This window comes from Lytechinus pictus, chromosome 3 (assembly GCF_037042905.1).
Source record: "Lytechinus pictus isolate F3 Inbred chromosome 3, Lp3.0, whole genome shotgun sequence".
Taxonomy (NCBI): domain Eukaryota; kingdom Metazoa; phylum Echinodermata; class Echinoidea; order Temnopleuroida; family Toxopneustidae; genus Lytechinus; species Lytechinus pictus.
The window spans coordinates 35,721,621-35,740,398 of record NC_087247.1 but is presented as its reverse complement, the minus strand read 5'-3'; the positions used below and the strand labels follow the sequence as shown (position 1 = coordinate 35,740,398).

The 18,778-nt window shown below is 36.0% G+C and overlaps 2 protein-coding genes across 2 annotated transcripts in view; one reads left to right on the top strand and one right to left on the bottom strand.

Moving 5' to 3' along the window:
* Window positions 1-15,402, bottom strand: part of LOC129257360 (actin-related protein 8-like) — a 29,826-nt gene extending 14,424 nt beyond the window's left edge. The window contains exons 1-3 of the mRNA XM_064096920.1: window positions 15,286-15,402; window positions 9,219-9,389; window positions 6,593-6,703 (exon numbers count right to left, since the gene is read on the bottom strand). Coding sequence (XP_063952990.1) covers window positions 6,593-6,703; window positions 9,219-9,389; window positions 15,286-15,294 — 291 coding nt within the window. The 5' untranslated portion in view covers window positions 15,295-15,402. The remainder of the gene's footprint in view (window positions 1-6,592; window positions 6,704-9,218; window positions 9,390-15,285) is intronic.
* Window positions 15,403-17,766: 2,364 nt separating this feature from the next.
* LOC129255663 (GTP-binding protein Di-Ras2-like) lies at window positions 17,767-18,544 on the top strand. The gene has a single exon (XM_054894004.2). The coding sequence runs from the start codon at window positions 17,809-17,811 to the stop codon at window positions 18,439-18,441; it is 633 nt and encodes a 210-aa protein (XP_054749979.1). The 5' UTR covers window positions 17,767-17,808; the 3' UTR covers window positions 18,442-18,544.
* The last annotated feature ends 234 nt before the right edge of the window (window positions 18,545-18,778 follow it).

The window sequence follows — 18,778 nt, the reverse complement described above, 5'->3', positions numbered from 1 at the left end:
TTCCATTGAACCTAAATGAACTTTGACCTTGATCATGTGACCTAAAGCTTGTGCAAGATGACTAGTGACACTTGATTAGTCAACATTACCCCTATGTCCAAGTTTCATGAACTAGATCCATAAACTTTCAAAGAATGATGTCAATTCAACAAATACCCCCAACATAGCCAAAGTTCATTGACCTTAAATGACCTTTGACCTTAGTCATGTGACCTGAAACTCAGGCAGGATGTTCAATGATACCACCATTACCTTAAGTCCAAGTTTCATGAAATAGATCCATAAACTTTCAGTTATGATAATAATTCAACATATACCACATGGCCAAAGTTCAGTGACCCTAAATGACATTTGACCTTATAATAGTCATGTGAATTGAAACCAAAGCAGTACATTTAGTGATACACCATTACCTTTATGTCCAAGTCTCATGATCTATTTCAAAGTTATGACGGCATTTCAAAAACCTAACATTAGGTTAAGATTTTGATGTTGAGTCCCCAAACATTGTATAAGTTCACTGACCCTAAATGACATTTTACCTTGGTCATGAGACCTCAAAGGCTGAAACTCAGGCAGAATGTTCAGTAATACTTGATTTACCCTTATGTCCAAGTTTGATGAACTTGGTCCATATACTTTGTAAATTATGATGACATTTCAAGAACTTACAGGGTGCTACATAACTTTTTTGAAGCACTTGCCCAGTCGGGCAAGTAAATTTTCAAATAGTTGGAAAATACTTGCCCGAATATAGATTTCACTTGCCCGAAAAAATCCTTTATTGCTTCAAAACAAGTTATAGCCTTATAGTTTTACATTACCATTGACGGCTTTAAAAATACATTTTCAACATGACTACTGATGTACCTTGTAGTTGTATTTCTTTTTTTTAATGATTTTTATCTTGAACATCATGACAAAATAAATGGTAAATATGCTCTTTAATTAATTTCCTAATCTCGTATATTTTCCATATATTTTGGAGGGGACTAGGACACACAATAGAAAAAGGGGAAATCACTGAAAATAACCAGAGAAAAAAAATGAAGAGAGGGGGAGAGAATGAAAGAAAAAAAAGTAAGAAGAAAGACAGAAAGGACGAAGAAACAAAGGAAGGAAAAAAGAAAGAAAAAAGAAATAAAGAGAGAGATAGAGAATGGCTGCGGGGAAGAGAAAGATGGAAAGAAAGAAAGGAAGAAAGAAGGGAAAGGATGGAAAGAAAAAAGAAAGAAAGAAAAAGATACAAAAAAAATGAGAGGAAGAGAAAGGAAGGAAGAAAGGAATGAATAAAAGGAAAACAAGAAAGAAAAAAGGTAAACAGAAAGGAAGGAAAAGGGAAAGAAAGAAAATGAGAGAAAGGAAAGAAGGAAGATAGGAAGAAAGAAAAGGTATAAGGATAAATGGAAGGAAGGAAAAAAAAGAAAAAAGGAAAAGAAAGATACAACAAAAGACAGAAAGAAATGAAGGAAGGAATGAAGGAAGGCAGAAAGAAAAAATAAGGAAGAAAAGGAAGGATGGATGGAAAAAAAAAATCAAAAGAACAAAAGACAAAAAAAAAAGAAAAAGAAAAAAAAAAGGTAAAAAGAAAGAAAGGAAGAAAGAAAAGAGAAAAAGAAAAGGTAAAGGATTGATGGAAGGAAGGAAAAGAGAAAGAAAGAAAATGACAGAAAGGAAAGAAGGAAGATAGGAAGAAAGAAAAGGTATAAGGATAGATGGAAGGAAGGAAAAAAAAAGAAAAGAAAGATACAACGAAAGACTGAAAGAAATGAAGGAAGGCAGAAAGAAAAAATAGGGAAGAAAAGAAAGGATGGATTGAAAAAAGAAAGATCAAAAGACGTACGAAAGACAGAAATAAAGAAAAACAGAAAGAAAGAAAGAAGGAAAGAAAGGAAGGAAGGAAAAAGAAAGAATGAAAGACAAAAAGAAAGGAATTAGGAATGAAGGAAAGAAATAAAGAAAGAAAAGAAAGACTAAAAGGGATGAAGAAAGTAAGGAAGAAAAAAAGACAGGAAGAAAAGGTAAAGAATGGATGGACGGAAGGATTAAAGAAAGAGGTAAACAAAGGTTGGATGGAAGGAAGAAAGAAAAAAAGATAGAAAGAAAAGAATGACAAAAAGAAAGCATACAGCTAGCTATAGTAACAGAAAAAATGAACAAAAGAAAGGAAATTTAAAGAAATAAAGAGAGATTCAAAAGAAGGAAAGATAGGCAGAAAGAAAGAATATAGAGAGGAAGAAAGCTCAAACTATCCAGTCATAAATAAAGAAGAAAATTTATCAATTTCCTTGGCAAAAAAAAATAGTTACGAAAGAAACCACGTTTATCAACATACACACAAATGCATATGTGGGACTGTCAAACAATGTATTTCAAGTGTGTGCGATACAGACGATCATTCGAAACCCGATCGTTTTTAAGCATAACAGAAGTGAAAATTTCTCCTTTTACTGCTTACAAATGACAGAGCTACCCCAATTTTTAGGAAATATGGACATTACAAGAATTTTCATTGGTGAGAAATGTGAATTTTGACAGTTCTGTGGGAGATTTCTTCCAGAGCAAACTTCGTTCGTGCAGCACCGTACACCGTAGAAACTTTACTACGTGCATCGGCTGCGTGGACTAGGCGCTAGCTAGCTATGTATGCTAGACTGCCATTGATTCTGTGTGTGTGTGTACGTCGCTGAGCTGTGTGTTTATTGCAGAAAATGGCGCAAATTTTGCAATTCGAATTATAAACTTTTTGAAAGAAGAAATTAAAGGAGAATGAAACCCTTGAAACCAGCTGAATCCATATCAAAGAGAAAAATCAAAGAAACATATTGTTGAAAGTTTGAGGAAGATTGAATGAATGATAAGAAAGTTATGAGCATTTGAAAATTGAGATCACTAATGCCATGTAGATCCTCCCATTGGCAATGCAACCAAGATCTGTGATGTCACACACGTACAACTCCCTCATTACTTTAGTACTTATTTCACTTATATTCTCACTTTTATAGAGTCTATCACAAGGTGAGGTGTTCTCTTTATGAGAGGACAAGTATAGAGGTTTCACAACATTATATCAATGATGAATCGTTTGTCATATGATTAGAATGAGCAAAAAGAGATGTTTTGGGGTACATTTTCAGTGTCCAAAAGGGGAGAGTTGTCCAGTTTTGGACACTGAAAATATACCCCAAAACATCTCTTTTTGCTCATTCTAATCATATGACAAACGATTCATCAATGATATAATGTTGTGAAACCTCTGTACTTGTCCTCTCATAAAGAGAACACCTCACCTTGTGATAGACTCTATAAAAGTGAGAATATAAGTGAAATAAGTACTAAAGTAATGAGGGAGTTGTACGTGTGCGACATCACAGATCTTGGTCGCATTGCCAATGGGAGGATCTACATGGCATTAGTGATCTCAATATTCAAATGCTCATAACTTTCTTATTATTCATTCAATCTTCCTCAAACTTTCAACAATATGTTTCTTTGATTTTTCTCTTTTATATGGATTCAGCTGGTTTCTAGGGTTTCATTCTCCTTTAATGATATTGCTTTTTTTCTGTCTCTTTTTCTTTTCTATATTTTGATGGTGAAATATGGGGAATCTTTCTAAAATATAATTTCCATAGGAGAATTTTGCTTGCCCGATTCGGGCAAGCAGTTTTTGTCTTTGCTTCAAAGCACTTGCCCGACTCTGTTACTTGCCCCGGGCAATCGGGCAAGCGCTTATGTCGCACCCTGACTTAACCTTGGTTAAGATTTCGTTGTTGACGACACCGCATTGGATAAGTGGTGCCTACAGTCTAGCTCTGCTATGCAGACGAGACCATAAAAATGGGGGGGGAACCAGTGTAAAATATTGTCAAACATTCCTGTTTTCCCCAAAAAATCAACTTTGGCATCTAAGATCTAAACCCATAAGTTTTTTATATAACTCAGGGCTCCACACTAACCCTTTTTTTCTACTGGTCCAACCTATTCATGTCGGACCAGTAGATACCCAGTTTTTCAATTTTTTACTGGTCCGAACCTAAAATCTACTGGTCCCAAAAAATAAAGAAAACATTAAAAAAAGGCGTGAGTTTATTTTGCTGTCCTTTCTTGTTACCCCCCCCCCAAAAAAAAAAAATGAAGGAATGAATGAATGAAAGACAAAAAGAAAGAAAGGAAGAAAGAATAAAAGAAAGGAAGGAAGAAAAAAGCAAAGGTAAAGAAAGGATAGATGTGAAGGAAGGAAAAAAAGAAAGAACTAAAGAAAGAAAGAAGGAAAGGAAGGAAAGAAAGAACAAAAATAAGAAAGAAAGAACTAAAGAAAAAAAGGAAGGAAAGAAAGAAAGAAAGAAAGAAAAAAAAAGAAGGAAAGAAATGATGCAAGCAATAAAGAAAGAAAAAAGACAGAAAGTAATGAAAAAAGAAAAAGAAAGAAGGAAAGAAGCAATAAAACAAGAAAGAAAGGGTAAAAGGAGAGATGGAAAGAAGGAAAAAAGAAAGAATAAAAGAAACGAAGGAAGAAAAAAGTAAAGAAAAAATGTGAAGGAAGGAAAAAAAAAACAAAGAAGGAAAGGAAGGAAAGAAAGAACAAAAGAAAAAAAGAATGAAAGAAAGAAGGAAAGAAATGAAGCAAGCAATATAGAAAGAAAGAACAAAAGACAAAGTAATGAAAGAAAGAAGGAAAGAAGGAATAAAAAAAGAAAGAAAGGATAAAAGGAGAGATAGAAAGAAGGAAAACAGAAAGAAAGGATTGAAAGAAGGAAGAAATCAAGAAAATGGAAAATGATAGAAGGAAAAAAGAATTTTGGGTAGGATTAAAGAAGGAAGGAAGCAAGCAAGCAATATAAAAAAAGAAAGAAAATGTAAAAGAATAAATGAAAGGAAGAACAAAAAAGAAAGACCAAACTTCAAAGAAAGAAAGGAAAGGAGGCAAGCAGTAAATAAAAGGAAGAAAGAAAAGGTAAAAGGGTAGATGGAACAAAGGGGAAAAAGAAAGAACAAAAGACAAAGAAGAAAGGAAGGAATGAAAGAGAGAAAGGGCTGAAAGAAGGAATAAAAACAAGAAAGGGTAAAGAAAGGATGGATGGAATGAGGAAAGAAAGAAAGTAACAAAGAGTGAAGGAAAGAAAGGGGAAAAGAAGGAAGGAAATGAAGAAAGAAAGAAGAGATAAAGATAGGATGGATGGACTCAAGAATTAAAGAAAGAAGGAAATCAAAAAAGAAAGAAAAAGAAAGAGCATTAGAAATAGAGAAAAATATTAACAGGACAGAAAGAATGAAAGAACAAAAGACAAAGAAAAAGGGAAAATTAAAAAAGAAAGACAGTAAAAGAAGAGAGGGAAGAAACAAAGAAAGATTGAAAAGAAAGAAGGAAAGAAAGATTGAAAGAAAACAATGGAAGAAAGCTAAAACTATCATCATAAATAAATTATCAGTTTCTTTTTGGCTCAATTAAAATATACTAGTACTAGCTACGAAAGAAACCAAGTGTATCAACACACACACAAATGCATACTAGTATGTGGGGCTATCATGTATTCAGACGATATCACTCGAAACCCGATCTCTTTGAACTAAAACAGAAGTGAAAATTTCTCCTTTTACTGCTTACAAATGACAGAGTTACCCCAATTTTGGCAAATTTTTAGGAAATATGGACATTATAAAAGCTTTTCATTAGATTTCTGCCAGAGGTTAGCCAAGCTTCGTTCGTGCAGCCAGTAGGAAATTTACCATGTGGGCTGTGTGGCTGGCTAGCCACGTGTACACTGTATGTTACCCTATCAAAAATTGCATGCGATTCATTCTGTGTGTGTTCTGTATGTGAATGCCAGAATTTAACGGGAGGAAAATGGTTCGCAATTTGAGTCATGGAATATTTTTCATGTTTATGTTGGACTAGCGAATTTGACCATTTCTGAAAAAGTTACTGGCCCAACAATAGTTTTTATTACTGTTTATGTCGGACCCATAAATCTTGCTATTTTTGGAAAAATTACTGGCCCGACAATGATATTTTTTACTGGTCATGTCGGACCAGTAAATCTTGCTATTTCTGAAAATCTACTGGTCCGACAGTGATTTTTACCGGTCTGGGACCGTCGGACCGGCGCTAGTGTCGAGCCCTGTATAACTGCAATTTAAAACAAGAAGATCCTATATGCTTATAATTACGTACAACTAGTCAAAATTTGTCAATAAAACCTGGGCATCAAAATAAATGTAGAATATCATGGAGAGATTGAAAGAAAGACTAAAATTCATTTTTCTCAAGTATAAGATGTGCATACTTGGTAAGATCTTCTGAACTACGCACAGCCCCAAAATTTGTTTTGAAATAAATTCTTTCATCTCTTGATAGGTTTAATTTCACAACATCATGTTTGACGTTATGCAGAAGAGCAACCCTTTTACATGTAGATCCTTTATAATTATTTATAAAATTTCAAATACCCTTTTTTGTCTATTACAGCAAATCTTACTTGGCTTTCTATTGAAGTCCTCCAAGTATATTAATCACACTATGACAAATGTCACCAACAAATGTCTTATACTTTACGATAGTCGGCCAATATTGCCGATGGATGAATCTTACCTCTGATGTGTGAACACTTTCTCTCCTGTGTCCTTGCGATGTTTTGCGTGACCATATTGCCTGTTCCACCATCTTCAATGCCTGTTCTCTGAGAGCAGAGCTACCAGAATGCTACAGCAGAGAAATGAGATTTAATCAGCTATTTTCATACAAGAAAGTTACATGTATGTTGCAGACATACCCCTGAATTAGACAATGACACTATTAAAGAGATAAATCATAATTAAAAGGTTGACCTATGTGAAAAAGATGGTGTGGTTTATGACGTCAGAAAATAACGTTGCCCCAAGAGTACCAATGTAGCCCCTGTCAGATTCATAACCTAAAGCCCAAAACACATATATTGCCCAACTTGTTTACATGTATATTTCAAACATGATTATCATTATCATTATATGTTGCATTGCTTACATTTGTGACTTAATTTGACCTTTCATGATCTTAAATGACCTTTAATTGCCATGAATGCGTTCTAAATGCCTTGTGATTCACATATATGGATTTGATTTAGCATTTGCTATAATTTGATATCCCACATAATTATGATATATGTTGATTCCGCACAATAGAAGAGTAACAAGAGGAATGTAAGAAAGGATGGTGTGGTTTATGACATCAGAAAATGGCATTGCCCCTGTGCCCCAAAGTAGCCCCTGTCAGATTCTACATATACACATCCTCAACATAACTATCAGCAAAGAATACATACAATGCCAAACTTGTTTGTATTCCAAACATGAGATAGACCGCATTATGTGTTGTATTGCTTACATTTCTGACCCAACTTGACCTTTTATGACCTTAACTGACCTTTAACTTCAATATGCGTGATTTAAATGCCCAGTGATCCATATTTGTGCATTTGATTTTTTCATTAGCTTTAATTTGATACTTAACATGACAAGTTTATTTCGTAAAATATGAAAGTCATATTTAAGAGGTATGTAAAAAGTGGGCGTGGCCTATGACGTCAATTTAAGAAAATGCCCGAGGGTGCCCGTCAGATTCTTGAAGTAGACACCCTATACTACAACTTTTAGCAAAAAAATTGCATATATATACACCCAACTTGACGGTCATGTTGTGGTTCTACTTGACTTTACATGCTTCTTTTGATCTTGAATCAAATAAATCAAAATGTCATATATTACTGGCAAAAATATGTGAATTATTATTTTTTTTTTAAAGAACTACTCGATAAATGAAAATTATTGATACATTAGGTATAGCAGTGATCCAACAATGCATATGAAGTTCATGAAAATTGCTCTATGTACATAATACTAGTACTTGGGAGGTGTGTGCATTCAAGTAAATTTTAAAATGTTAACACTTTCAGAAGGTACAATAACAATTTTACTCTCTCTTTATGACAAAAATATTTAACAAATGACAATCAAAAGTTATTATTTGAGAGAACAATTATTAGGATTGGCACAATTCCCTGGTCAGGGTTCAAGTGACACTATTCTTTTGGAAATGTGAAATTATATGCTTCAAAAAATTAAACAATCTAACAATTTTACCTCTGTTTCATAATTTTCATCACCCCAAAGCTAACCTTATTTTAATTTTGTCAAGTTATGTAGGAGTAGCTCCCTCATGTCAAAGTGATACAAATCCCGTAAACTGATTAATAATGAAAATCTATATGCATTCAATAATCATCAGACACCATAAATCTTCTGTGAATAATGTATTTTGAGTCATCATGAACCCTAAAAAATTAGTTTTACTTTTATTCAAGTTAGAGAACATGACATAAGGATCTGCATTTCACACTTAAGAGAGATCTTAGAGAAATAATCTTGGGTGACCAATTGCTGGTATTGGGGTAGAGAGTCACAAACTGTATATTTAATCAGCCACACAGTCTAATGCATTCTCCTATGAGAAAAAAAAACGAATAACAAATTGGGAGTTTTACTGAATTTTTTGAGGGTCTATGAGGACTCAAAAAATATTACTCAGTGCAGTAAATAGCCTATTTATGAGGTATTAGAAAATTTGAGGGGGAAAATACTTGTATGTGGGGAAAATACTGTATATGGGGAAAAATGCTGTAAAAAGTATGCTGGGAACATTGCCTTGAAAGTCACATGTTGTCTTATATTCTCTCTCTCTCTTTCTCTCTCAGAGCTCCTTTTTTATTTCACCTCTGAATGTATCAACTCCTTCATTTATCCCCTGTCCCTCCTTTCTCAACTGATTTTTTTTTTTATAATCATAGTAATGTATTGTATGCCATTTTGCCTGCTTGTTCTGTTTACTCAGATATGTCTTTTTCATAGATGTTTGAATTCATTCCTTTTTTTTAAATAATTTGAATGTTAAATATAGTGATGAATTACTACCTAACCTATGAAGTGACCGATTTTCATCATAACTGTATCCATAGGTATCTTTCATTTTTTCTACATTTTATTTTTAAAGCCAAATTGCTGTCAGGTTAGACCTCCCTCTTTTCTTTTTTTTTTTTCAAAAATAAATTTGATAATTTGGATTTTCTTTTTTCCCCTCAAAACACTTGATATAAAATTTGCAGAGTGCATGAAACAAACATCCAAGTGAAGACCAGAATATATCCCGAGATATCTCACAAAAAACATGTTTCAGATTCACTTACACCAATCCCATTCCTGTGAAGAAGCTTTTCTTCAAATCTGTCTTTCTCCATACCATGATTACGTCTAGCAATCACTTGTGGTACTGCTACTGGATAAGGATCCGAGGCACGTCCAATACGAAGCCAATAAGAACCAGGGTGGATCACAATCACTGAACTCTGGTGAAGTGGCTGAGATAGATTGGTAAAACAAAAATAATTACATATAAAACAAATGTTCATAAAAGTTGGTCATAAAGTTAATAACTTAATGGAAGTTTACAAATATACGAACATAAGCTTCAAGAATATAAAACAAGTGTGTCGCTACAGCGAGCACATAATACGCCCGCCTGTAACGCGGAAAATGGAGTTAATGGTCAAGCAAGAGAAGTGGAAGGTGGCGACTTCACCTTTGACCTTCTTACCTTAAAATCAATAGAATTGCTGGGATCTATGCTAGTATATAACACACCAAATTATATGAGCCTAGGTTAAGTTAAACTGAAGTTATCGCGTTTACAAGGACTGCAGAAGGGTAAGATGAAAATATGTCACTGTGACCTTGACCTTTGACCTTAGGACCTCAAAATCAATAGGCTTCCTGTGATCCAAGCTAGTATCATACACACCAAATTATATGTGCCTAGGTTAGGTTAAACTGAAGTTATCGCGTTTACAAAGACTGCAGAAGGGTAAGATGAAAATATCAGTGACCTTGACCTTTGGACCTCAAAATCAATAGTCTTCCTGGGATCCATGCTAGTATCATACACACCAAATTATATGAGCCTATGTTAAGTTAAACTGAAGTTATCACGTTTCCAAGGACTGCAGAAGGGTAAGATGAAAACATGTCACTGTGACCTCGACCTTTGACCTTTTGACCTCAAAATCAATAGGCTTCCTGGGATGGTATTCTGAAAGTTGTCTTAACTTTTCTTGTAAGTCAGCAAGATAACAGCTCGCTAAAATTCTCTTAAATTGGTATTCTGAAAATTGTCTTATTTCTTTAAGGACGTCCCCTATTTTATCTCTGACACGCCCAATATTTCATCATCAACCAATCATTAAGCTTGTTATATGCTTAGGTCAACCAATAGAAGCGTCTCTTCTGAAAAATAATGAAGCGCATTGTTGATATGCGGTGTAATTTCCTTGCGCCCCCGACGCTTATGCTTGTGCGCTTCTGTGCTAAAAATACACGTGGCTCTTCTCAAAGACATATTTTCTCTGAAAAGATTTGTCTCGAACACCAATTTTTAATTACCGAAAAGTCTACCAATCTGTCGTTATATTGTCTTTGGAATGTCTCCTTTGGTAAAACATGATGATCTTGCGAGATGCAGCAAGAAATAATTATTGCAGACGGACAAAAATCGCATGCAACAATAAGTTACAATAGCCCCCTACCTCTTGTAAATTTTCTTGTATTTTGCAAGGAAGTTAACAGAACGCAAAGATAAGAGAATTTTCAGAATACCTTTTATCTCGATATGTTATCTTGCGCAGAGGGATATTTATGCGCCGTTTTTAACTTCACGCTTAATTCTAGCTCTGACATCATCAGTGCGCGAAAATTAAACAAAGTTGCACTGGTCATAAAACTGTAATGAAATGGGATTTTAAGTAGCTTGTTGTAGAATTGATATAGAGGTCTGTGGTAATTCTTGCAGCTATAGACAGCACATCTACCTCTGCCACCCATAATTAAAGGACAAGTCAACCCCAACAGAAAGTTGATTTGAATAAAAAGAGAAAAATCCAACAAGCATAACACTGAAAATTTCATCAAAATCGGATGTGAAATAAGAAAGTTATGACATTTTAAAGTTTTGCTTAATTTCACAGAACAGTTATATGCACATATTGGCTGGTATGCAAATGAGACTGGTGTCATCCACTCACTATTTCCTTTGTATTTTATTATATGAAATATGAAATATCCTAATTTTCTCCTCATTGTCAAGTGAAACAACAATGATTCCTCCCTGAACATGTGGAATTAGCATTGTTTAATACTATATGGTTCAGTCAAGTTGGTCCTTATTGTTATATATAAAAAATAAAATAATGTATAATTCAAACAATAAAAAACAAAAGTAATCGTGAGTGGTGGACATCATCGACTGACTCATTTGCAAGTCACTGAGTTGTACATATCACTGTTTTGTGAAAAATAAGCGAAACTTTAAAATGTCATAACTTTCTTATTTTCCATCCGATTTTGATGAAATTTTCAGCAATATGCTGGTTTGATTTTTCTCTATTTATTCATATCAACATTTTCCTGGGGTGGACTTGACCTTTAAGTTTAAGAAGAAAAGTGATGTTAGACTCTGGAACAAAATCAACAAATATGACGAGGCATTTACTGGAAGTTAGCAAAATGTTGACTGCGGGCGTCGCGTCGATCGTATTTTGATACACTAGTACCGGTATGGAAATCGTACACTAAATTGTCGGCTGCATGCTTGCGTTCGCATGGTCGCATCCGGACGATAGTGGCGCTATTGCTCCCTTTCCAATCCCATGATCCTCTACGTGAATCTATTTGCGATAAGGTCTATGGCTTGATTTTTCAGTGCGCGGCGCCGGCGGCATACTTGTAATGAAACCTTGGCTTGAGTGGGTCGGCCGTCGGATGGCGCCGGTGGCGTGGGGTAAGCGTAGCATTACCGTCCGTACCGGTACCACTCCTCCCACTCCTGCGTAGCCTAGGCCAAGGGTAGGCCTAGGCCCACTCATTCAATGAACAAGGTTATGATGTATTGTAACCTTGTTCTCAGTTATTCTTATATCTCCATGTGTGGCAAAATAAGGGTGGCAATGTTTGGCTTATTTTCTCTTTTTCTTTGGGACAAATGCTTGAATCTTTTTACACTGACAGTTTCCATTACACCTATTCGTCATATAACTTGGCTCTTAAGTAAATTTGATTCTTTAAATTATTTTTTTTTTAATTAAAAATACAGATAAAAAAATGAAAATTTTCTTGTCATATTACTTTCCACCAATAGAGGGCGTACACAAAAATATGCCCAAAAATCAAGTTTTTGAGCGCTCTGGTGAATACAAAAATTATTCCCAAATTACTAATGAAAAATAAATTGCAACTGTATGGAAATTAGTAATTTTGGTCACAAAAGTGATATTATAATGATTTTTTAAAGTGTGTGCTCTGTACAACATTGGCATACCATAGTCTACACCAAAAGCTTCAGTCTCTGTATTTTGGTTGTTCCGCTGAACTACGTTGGCTCCACTCACCATACATAGACTGAAGGGGATGGGGCCCCGTACCTACAGCCAACGTATAGTGAACTAGCGTTTCATAGATCGCGATTTAAAACTGTTTTTTAAGCAAAATTGAAAGTTTCATGGTTTCCATTATCAGGGAAATATAAATAACTTAAGTAATTGCATACCTTGGGCTGGAGTTATTGAAAAAAATCCTCTGGATGATTGAGAAATCTGTCATCTAAGACATTTTCACCTGACCTGACGGTTTTTCTTGCAAGTTGCCATCTTGAATGACGTCATTATCGTTATTAACTTAATGTCTCGAATCGATATATCGCGATTATAACTAGTACTAGTACTAGTATAACTAGTATCGTTTATCTTCGGTTTCGTTCGCATATGGAGCAGATCGTATAATATCGAAAGCAATATCGATATCACATTCGTGATTGTTGACGTTTGTTTGTAAATATTTTATAGTTTGGCTGCCATTTTGACCATTTTTATCGTGTTCAACCCAATTAAACATCGGTAAAGTATATTTTTCATGCCTTTTTCATCTATATCGTTTAAAGTATTTAAACATTGAAATATCAAGTTTTAAAAGTTTGTTGTTTATACATCCTTAGATTGTAAATTCGATGTGTAAAATTACATCAAACTTTGGACTGTGAATTGACAAAAGGGAGGGAATGAGAACACATGCGAGCCCACACGTACACCCTACCGTCGGTAAATGGGGATTACAGTAAAATATCAGAAATTGTTGAATAAATCCCCAGAAACGACGGTTATTCCTGTCTAACCATAGTCCTACCTGTAGATTCTCCACACAGGCAGGATGGTTGCAGTGAACAAGTGCCTAGGGCCGGCTAGGCCCTAACCCAGGGAGCTCCGGCCCGCGCAGCGGGCCGGAGCCCAGGAGCTTACCATGCTTACCGTGTATTTTACCATACTCACGGGACTAGGGTGATTTATGGTCTAAATATTTCTCCAAATGAATTGTGAAAACAGAAATTATGCACTTACCACGATTATATGGATGAAGGTCTAACGAGTGGCAGTTTCCTGACATCTGGGCACAGACTGGAACCTCAAAAAACGAAAAGTTCTCTCCTTCTACCCCCGTCTCGATCAGCCATTTTTGTTATGAAAATGTAACAAAATGGACGATCGAGACTGGGGTAGGAGAGAACTTGGCGCTAGTGTAGTTTCGCACCTCCCCGTTTAATGGTTTTCAAACATGTACAATCTCACCCTAAATAATTCACAACCTAAAATACTTGCATCTGAGCCTCCAAAGTCCAGTAGAAGTTGAATATTTGCCGTTTTGACACTTTTTTAAACAAAGTTTTACACCTATTTCGAAATCACTCGGTCGCTTGAAGCTCAGCGCTGCACATATAAGCAGTCGGTACGCGTACAGTATGTACCACCTAGTGAAGTGCAAGAAGAGCGAATTTTTCTATGGTATCTTCAAAAAGATTTTTTCCCCTCTTTCAGCTTATTTTCATCGCTAAATCTACGTGTATTCACATTTTTCACATTTCTTATTTCATTCAAAAAATCACACACACGCACACCCCACACACATACCTTCACACAACAAACATCAACCACTCTGCACAACCACTACCGTAATACTTGGTGCAAGCTGAAAGAGGGGAAAAAATCTTTTTGAAGATACCATAGAAAAACTCGCTCTTCTTGCACTTCACTAGGTGGTACGTACTGTACGCGTACCGACTGCTTATGTGCAGCGCTGAGCTTGATCAAGCGACCGAGTGATTCCTAAATAGGTGTAAAACTTTGTAAAAAAGTGTCAAAACTGCAAATATTCAACTTCTACTGGACTTTGGAGGCTCAGATGCAAGTATTTTAGGTTGTGAATTATTTAGGGTGAGATTGTACATGTTTGAAAACCATTATTAAACGGGGAGGTGCGAAACTACACTAGCGCCGAGAACTTTTCGTTTTTTTGAGGTTCCAGTTTGTGCCCAGATGTCAAGAAACTGCCACTCGTTAGACCTTCATCCATATAATCGTGGTAAGTGCATAATTTCTGTTTTCACAATTCACTAGGAGAAATATTTAGACCATAAATCACCCTAGTCCCTAACCCAGAGAGCTCCCGTCCGCGCAGCGGGCGGGAGCCCAGAAGCTCACAGTGTATTCTACCATTGCCACCGGACAAGGGTGATTTATGGTCTAAATATTTCTCCAAATGAATTGTGAAAACAAAAAGTGTACAATTACCACGATTATATGGATGAAGGTCTAGCGAGTGGCAGATTCCTGACATCTGAGCACAGTCTGGAACCTCAAAAAAACGAAAAGTTCTCTGCTTCTACCCCGTCTCGATCGGCCATTTTTGTTAAAAATCATAACAAAACGGCCGATCGAGACTGGGTAGAAGGAAAGAACTTTTGTTTTTTTTTAGGTTCCAGACTGTGCTCAGATGTCAGGAATCTGCCACTCGCTAGACCTTCATCCATATAATCGTGGTAATTGTACACTTTTTGTTTTCACAATTCATTTGGAGAAATATTTAGACCATAAATCACCCTTGTCCGGTGGCAATGGTAGAATACACTGTGAGCTTCTGGGCTCCCGCCCGCTGCGCGGGCGGGAGCTCTCTGGGTTACCTAGTCCCGTGAGTATGGTAAAATACACGGTAAGCTCCTGGGCTCCGGCCCGCTGCGCGGGCCGGAGCTCCCTGGGTTAGCTAGGCCCGAGACACGCTGCCTGCTTATTTGCTTAGACTTTGGAATTTTATCACTAAAAAGGCAAAAACAAAGAGCGAGTGAGACCAAGAGTGAAAAGCCCATATTATTGGTTTACTCACCTCGGCCATCTCGAATTAGAGGGTCTAAGTCTAACGTTAGATGAATCTAACTAACTTCGGCTTCAGCTCCTTGTTGATTTTCACTTCAACAGATATGGCCTGCGATGGGCAGATGGTGGCTCCAATGAGTCCAATTTTGAATCGAGCAAAATTGAAACGATGAAGTGTATGGGCAGGTAAAAGGGCCAAAATTAATAATCTCAAAAATAAAGAAACTCTCAGAATAAATGTAGTATCTCAGGAATACATGTAGTCTTTCAGAAATAAATGCAGTCTCTCAGAAAAAAATTGCCGTTTCTTAGAAATGAATTAACTTCCTCAGAAATAAAAGTAGTATCTCAGAAATATAACATTCAGAAATGAATACATTGCATAAGTCAGAAATAAAAGTATTTAACCAGAAATGGATATAATTGAGAAATAAAAGACAACTCAGAAATAAATCTTGTTAATCATAGATAAAATATAGAAATATAAGACTCATTCAGAAAAAACTATCGTAATTGAAATAGCAGTATATTTTACAAATTAATGTCATCGTTCAAATATATATATTCTCACAAATTTAATAAGAAAACTCTAGAAATAAAGATAACTACAGAAATAAAAGCAACCACAGAAATAAAGACAACCGCAGAATCACTGAAGTTTAAGCAGAATTAAAACAATTCTTGGAAATAAACACAATCACAGATTTGCATGCTTTTGCAGGAATATATGTTATCACAAAAATAATTTATTCTGAAAGAGTCTGAGAGACTGCATTTATTTCTGAAAGACTACATGTATTTCTGAGATACTACATTATTTCTGAGAGTTTCTTTATTTTTGAGATTGCTATTTTTTTTTTTGGTGATAATGATATCATGATCCCATTTTTTCATTGAACCAAGTCGAGACTGTTTAATCCTTATTTTCTCTTTATATTGCTTTTTCTTCTACAGTTTAAATTATTGATTACCCTTATTATTCTCTGTTAATGCATCTATCTTAAACAACTGGCTTTTTCAAGACTCGCTCCGCTCACTCGCTAATATTACACACCCCTTAAGACGAATTTGGTCATCTTTTCCAACTATTGAAAATTATTTCACTCCCTTCGCTTGCTCTGATATTGATCTTTACTGTAATTCATTATTATTCATTCCTTTTACGATATGTAATCGAAAACAAGCTTAATAAGCCTTTAACTCTAACGTTTACAATACTAGCCTACATTGGCCTTGATGTGATAGCTACACATGCACACTGGCGGATCCAAGGAGGGTGGGGGCACAGCCGGCTCGCGTGCCTCCCCCCTCCCCCTTTGAAAGTGAGGACCTTTTTTTCTTTTTTTTTGCTTGTCAATTTTTTTGTGAACGAAATGTACTTAATTTTTGGTTGAAAACTTTTTTTGTGCCCCCCTTTTGGAAAATCCTTGGTCCGCCGCTGGCTACAGACCACTAAAAAAAATTGGACAGCATCATGCATTCCAACTGCTGACATTTTTTTTGCTCGATACCAACTGCAAATCATTACTTAATATCCCAACAAATCCAAATCCACTTGGTGTGGGGGCCGGTGTCCCCAAAATTTTGAATTTTTAGGTCACTATATTGCTACATCCCCCAACTGCTCGGACCTGATTTACGCTAGCCTATAATCTACGCGGAGGCTGCAGTTATTGTATTTGCTGTTACGCTGAACGCAAGAGATACGTGGCTGCATGTTTATTAATTTGTGAATATTAACTATAATGTATATGGCTCATGCGCCCCACAGAAGAAAAGGAGTTGGCTATTGTACCAAAGTTAAGGCCATTCTCCCGTACTCCGATTCATCATTTTCATGTAATGCAATTTGTAAAATCCTATAGTATGCAGTCACAACAAGAGGCATCGATCTGGGGAGGGGGGGGGGGGTACGTCGCATTTAAGTGAAAATATAAATACTGGCAATGCACATAAAGGTTTCAAACAACATTGGAAAGCAATCTACCACCATTAAATTTGACTTAAAATTACTAAGCATATAAAATAATTGTCAAAGTATTCATCACGCTTAATTTACGCGTAGGACTCTGTACAATGATATAAAATTTACCGAGGGTTTGGGACATAGATTTTACTTTTGTCCCCCCCCCCCACCCCCTTCCTAAAAAAAAACTATCTGAAACACGGACCGACGTCCCCTGTCACAAGTTCACAACCCGGCCTGTCCCTTCCAGCACATGTCCGCGATTATACCGCTGTCAACACACAAACGGCAATGTCCACCTACAATTTCATATTGTTTTTATCAATTCTGAATACATATAAAAGATGCGTGGGAGGTTATTCTGCCTTTAATTGCAAGCACGTTATGATAATGCAAAATAGTTCCTGATGAGTGATTGGTCATATCACGTTTACTAGCAATATCTTGAACAGAGATTTAGCTATATATTGGAAGGAATTATGCGCTATTTCTTATAGGGTGCTGAATCCTTTGAAAGTTGAGGAAACCCATAATTCAGAATAGGATAGAAAGTGTAGATCTTTCATCATGCCTACTTCACGTCTGCCTGTTCTAGCAAAGAGGCTTGTTTTCTTCGGTGCTGCACAAGTTGGCAAGTCAGCAATCATCAGACGTTTCATCAGCCAATCTTTCTCAGAACATTACACCCCAACAGTTGAAGATATGTTCGAGAGGCCGATTGACTACCAAGGCAAAGAGATAAAACTACAAATTCTTGACACCGGTGGCAGCTTTTACTTTCCAGCAATGCATCAACTGGCTCTTAACAATGGTGATTTATTCGTCGTCGTTTACTCAACTGATGATACCTCGTCTTACCATAAAGCTCTTGAAACCTGCGATGAAATAGCAAAAACGAGAGGTCCCGGAATGCCCATCGTGGTCGTTGCCAACAAGAATGATCTTGGAAGACGTGTTGAACAGGCTGAAGCTGAACTTATGTTTTGTCAGTGGAACACATATCAAATGGAAAGCTCTGCCAAAGAAGAGGACTCGATCGAAGAAATCTTCATAAGAAGTCTGTCCTTAATATGTGCCATGGATTTCAACTCACCAAAAGATTCTTCGCCCATGGTATGCAGTGTTCAAAGAAAGAGAGGATCAAGTTTTTTAACAAGGATTCGAAGTTTAGCCAGAAAGATGACCAATTTCCCAAACTGACCACTTATTATTGAGTTGATCTATTGAGACGCAGAAGAAACTTTCTTCTGAGAAGTGACATTCGAAGCAGTGGACTGATAAGTTGTGAACTCACGATTTACGTTGGTATTCAAATTACTTATTTTGTAATAATAAAGGGCCGATCGAACATCGGCAGTACACATTAATTTTCATTTTTTCATTATATTCTGTTGGAAGTAAATAGGCAAGACATTGTTATGTTGACAACAAGATTCCCCTTTTCCAAATCATTTATGTGATTCCCATCAATGATATTGTCCAGATATTATTGATAATCATCATTTTGATAGCATACATGCTGGGTTAATGAAACACA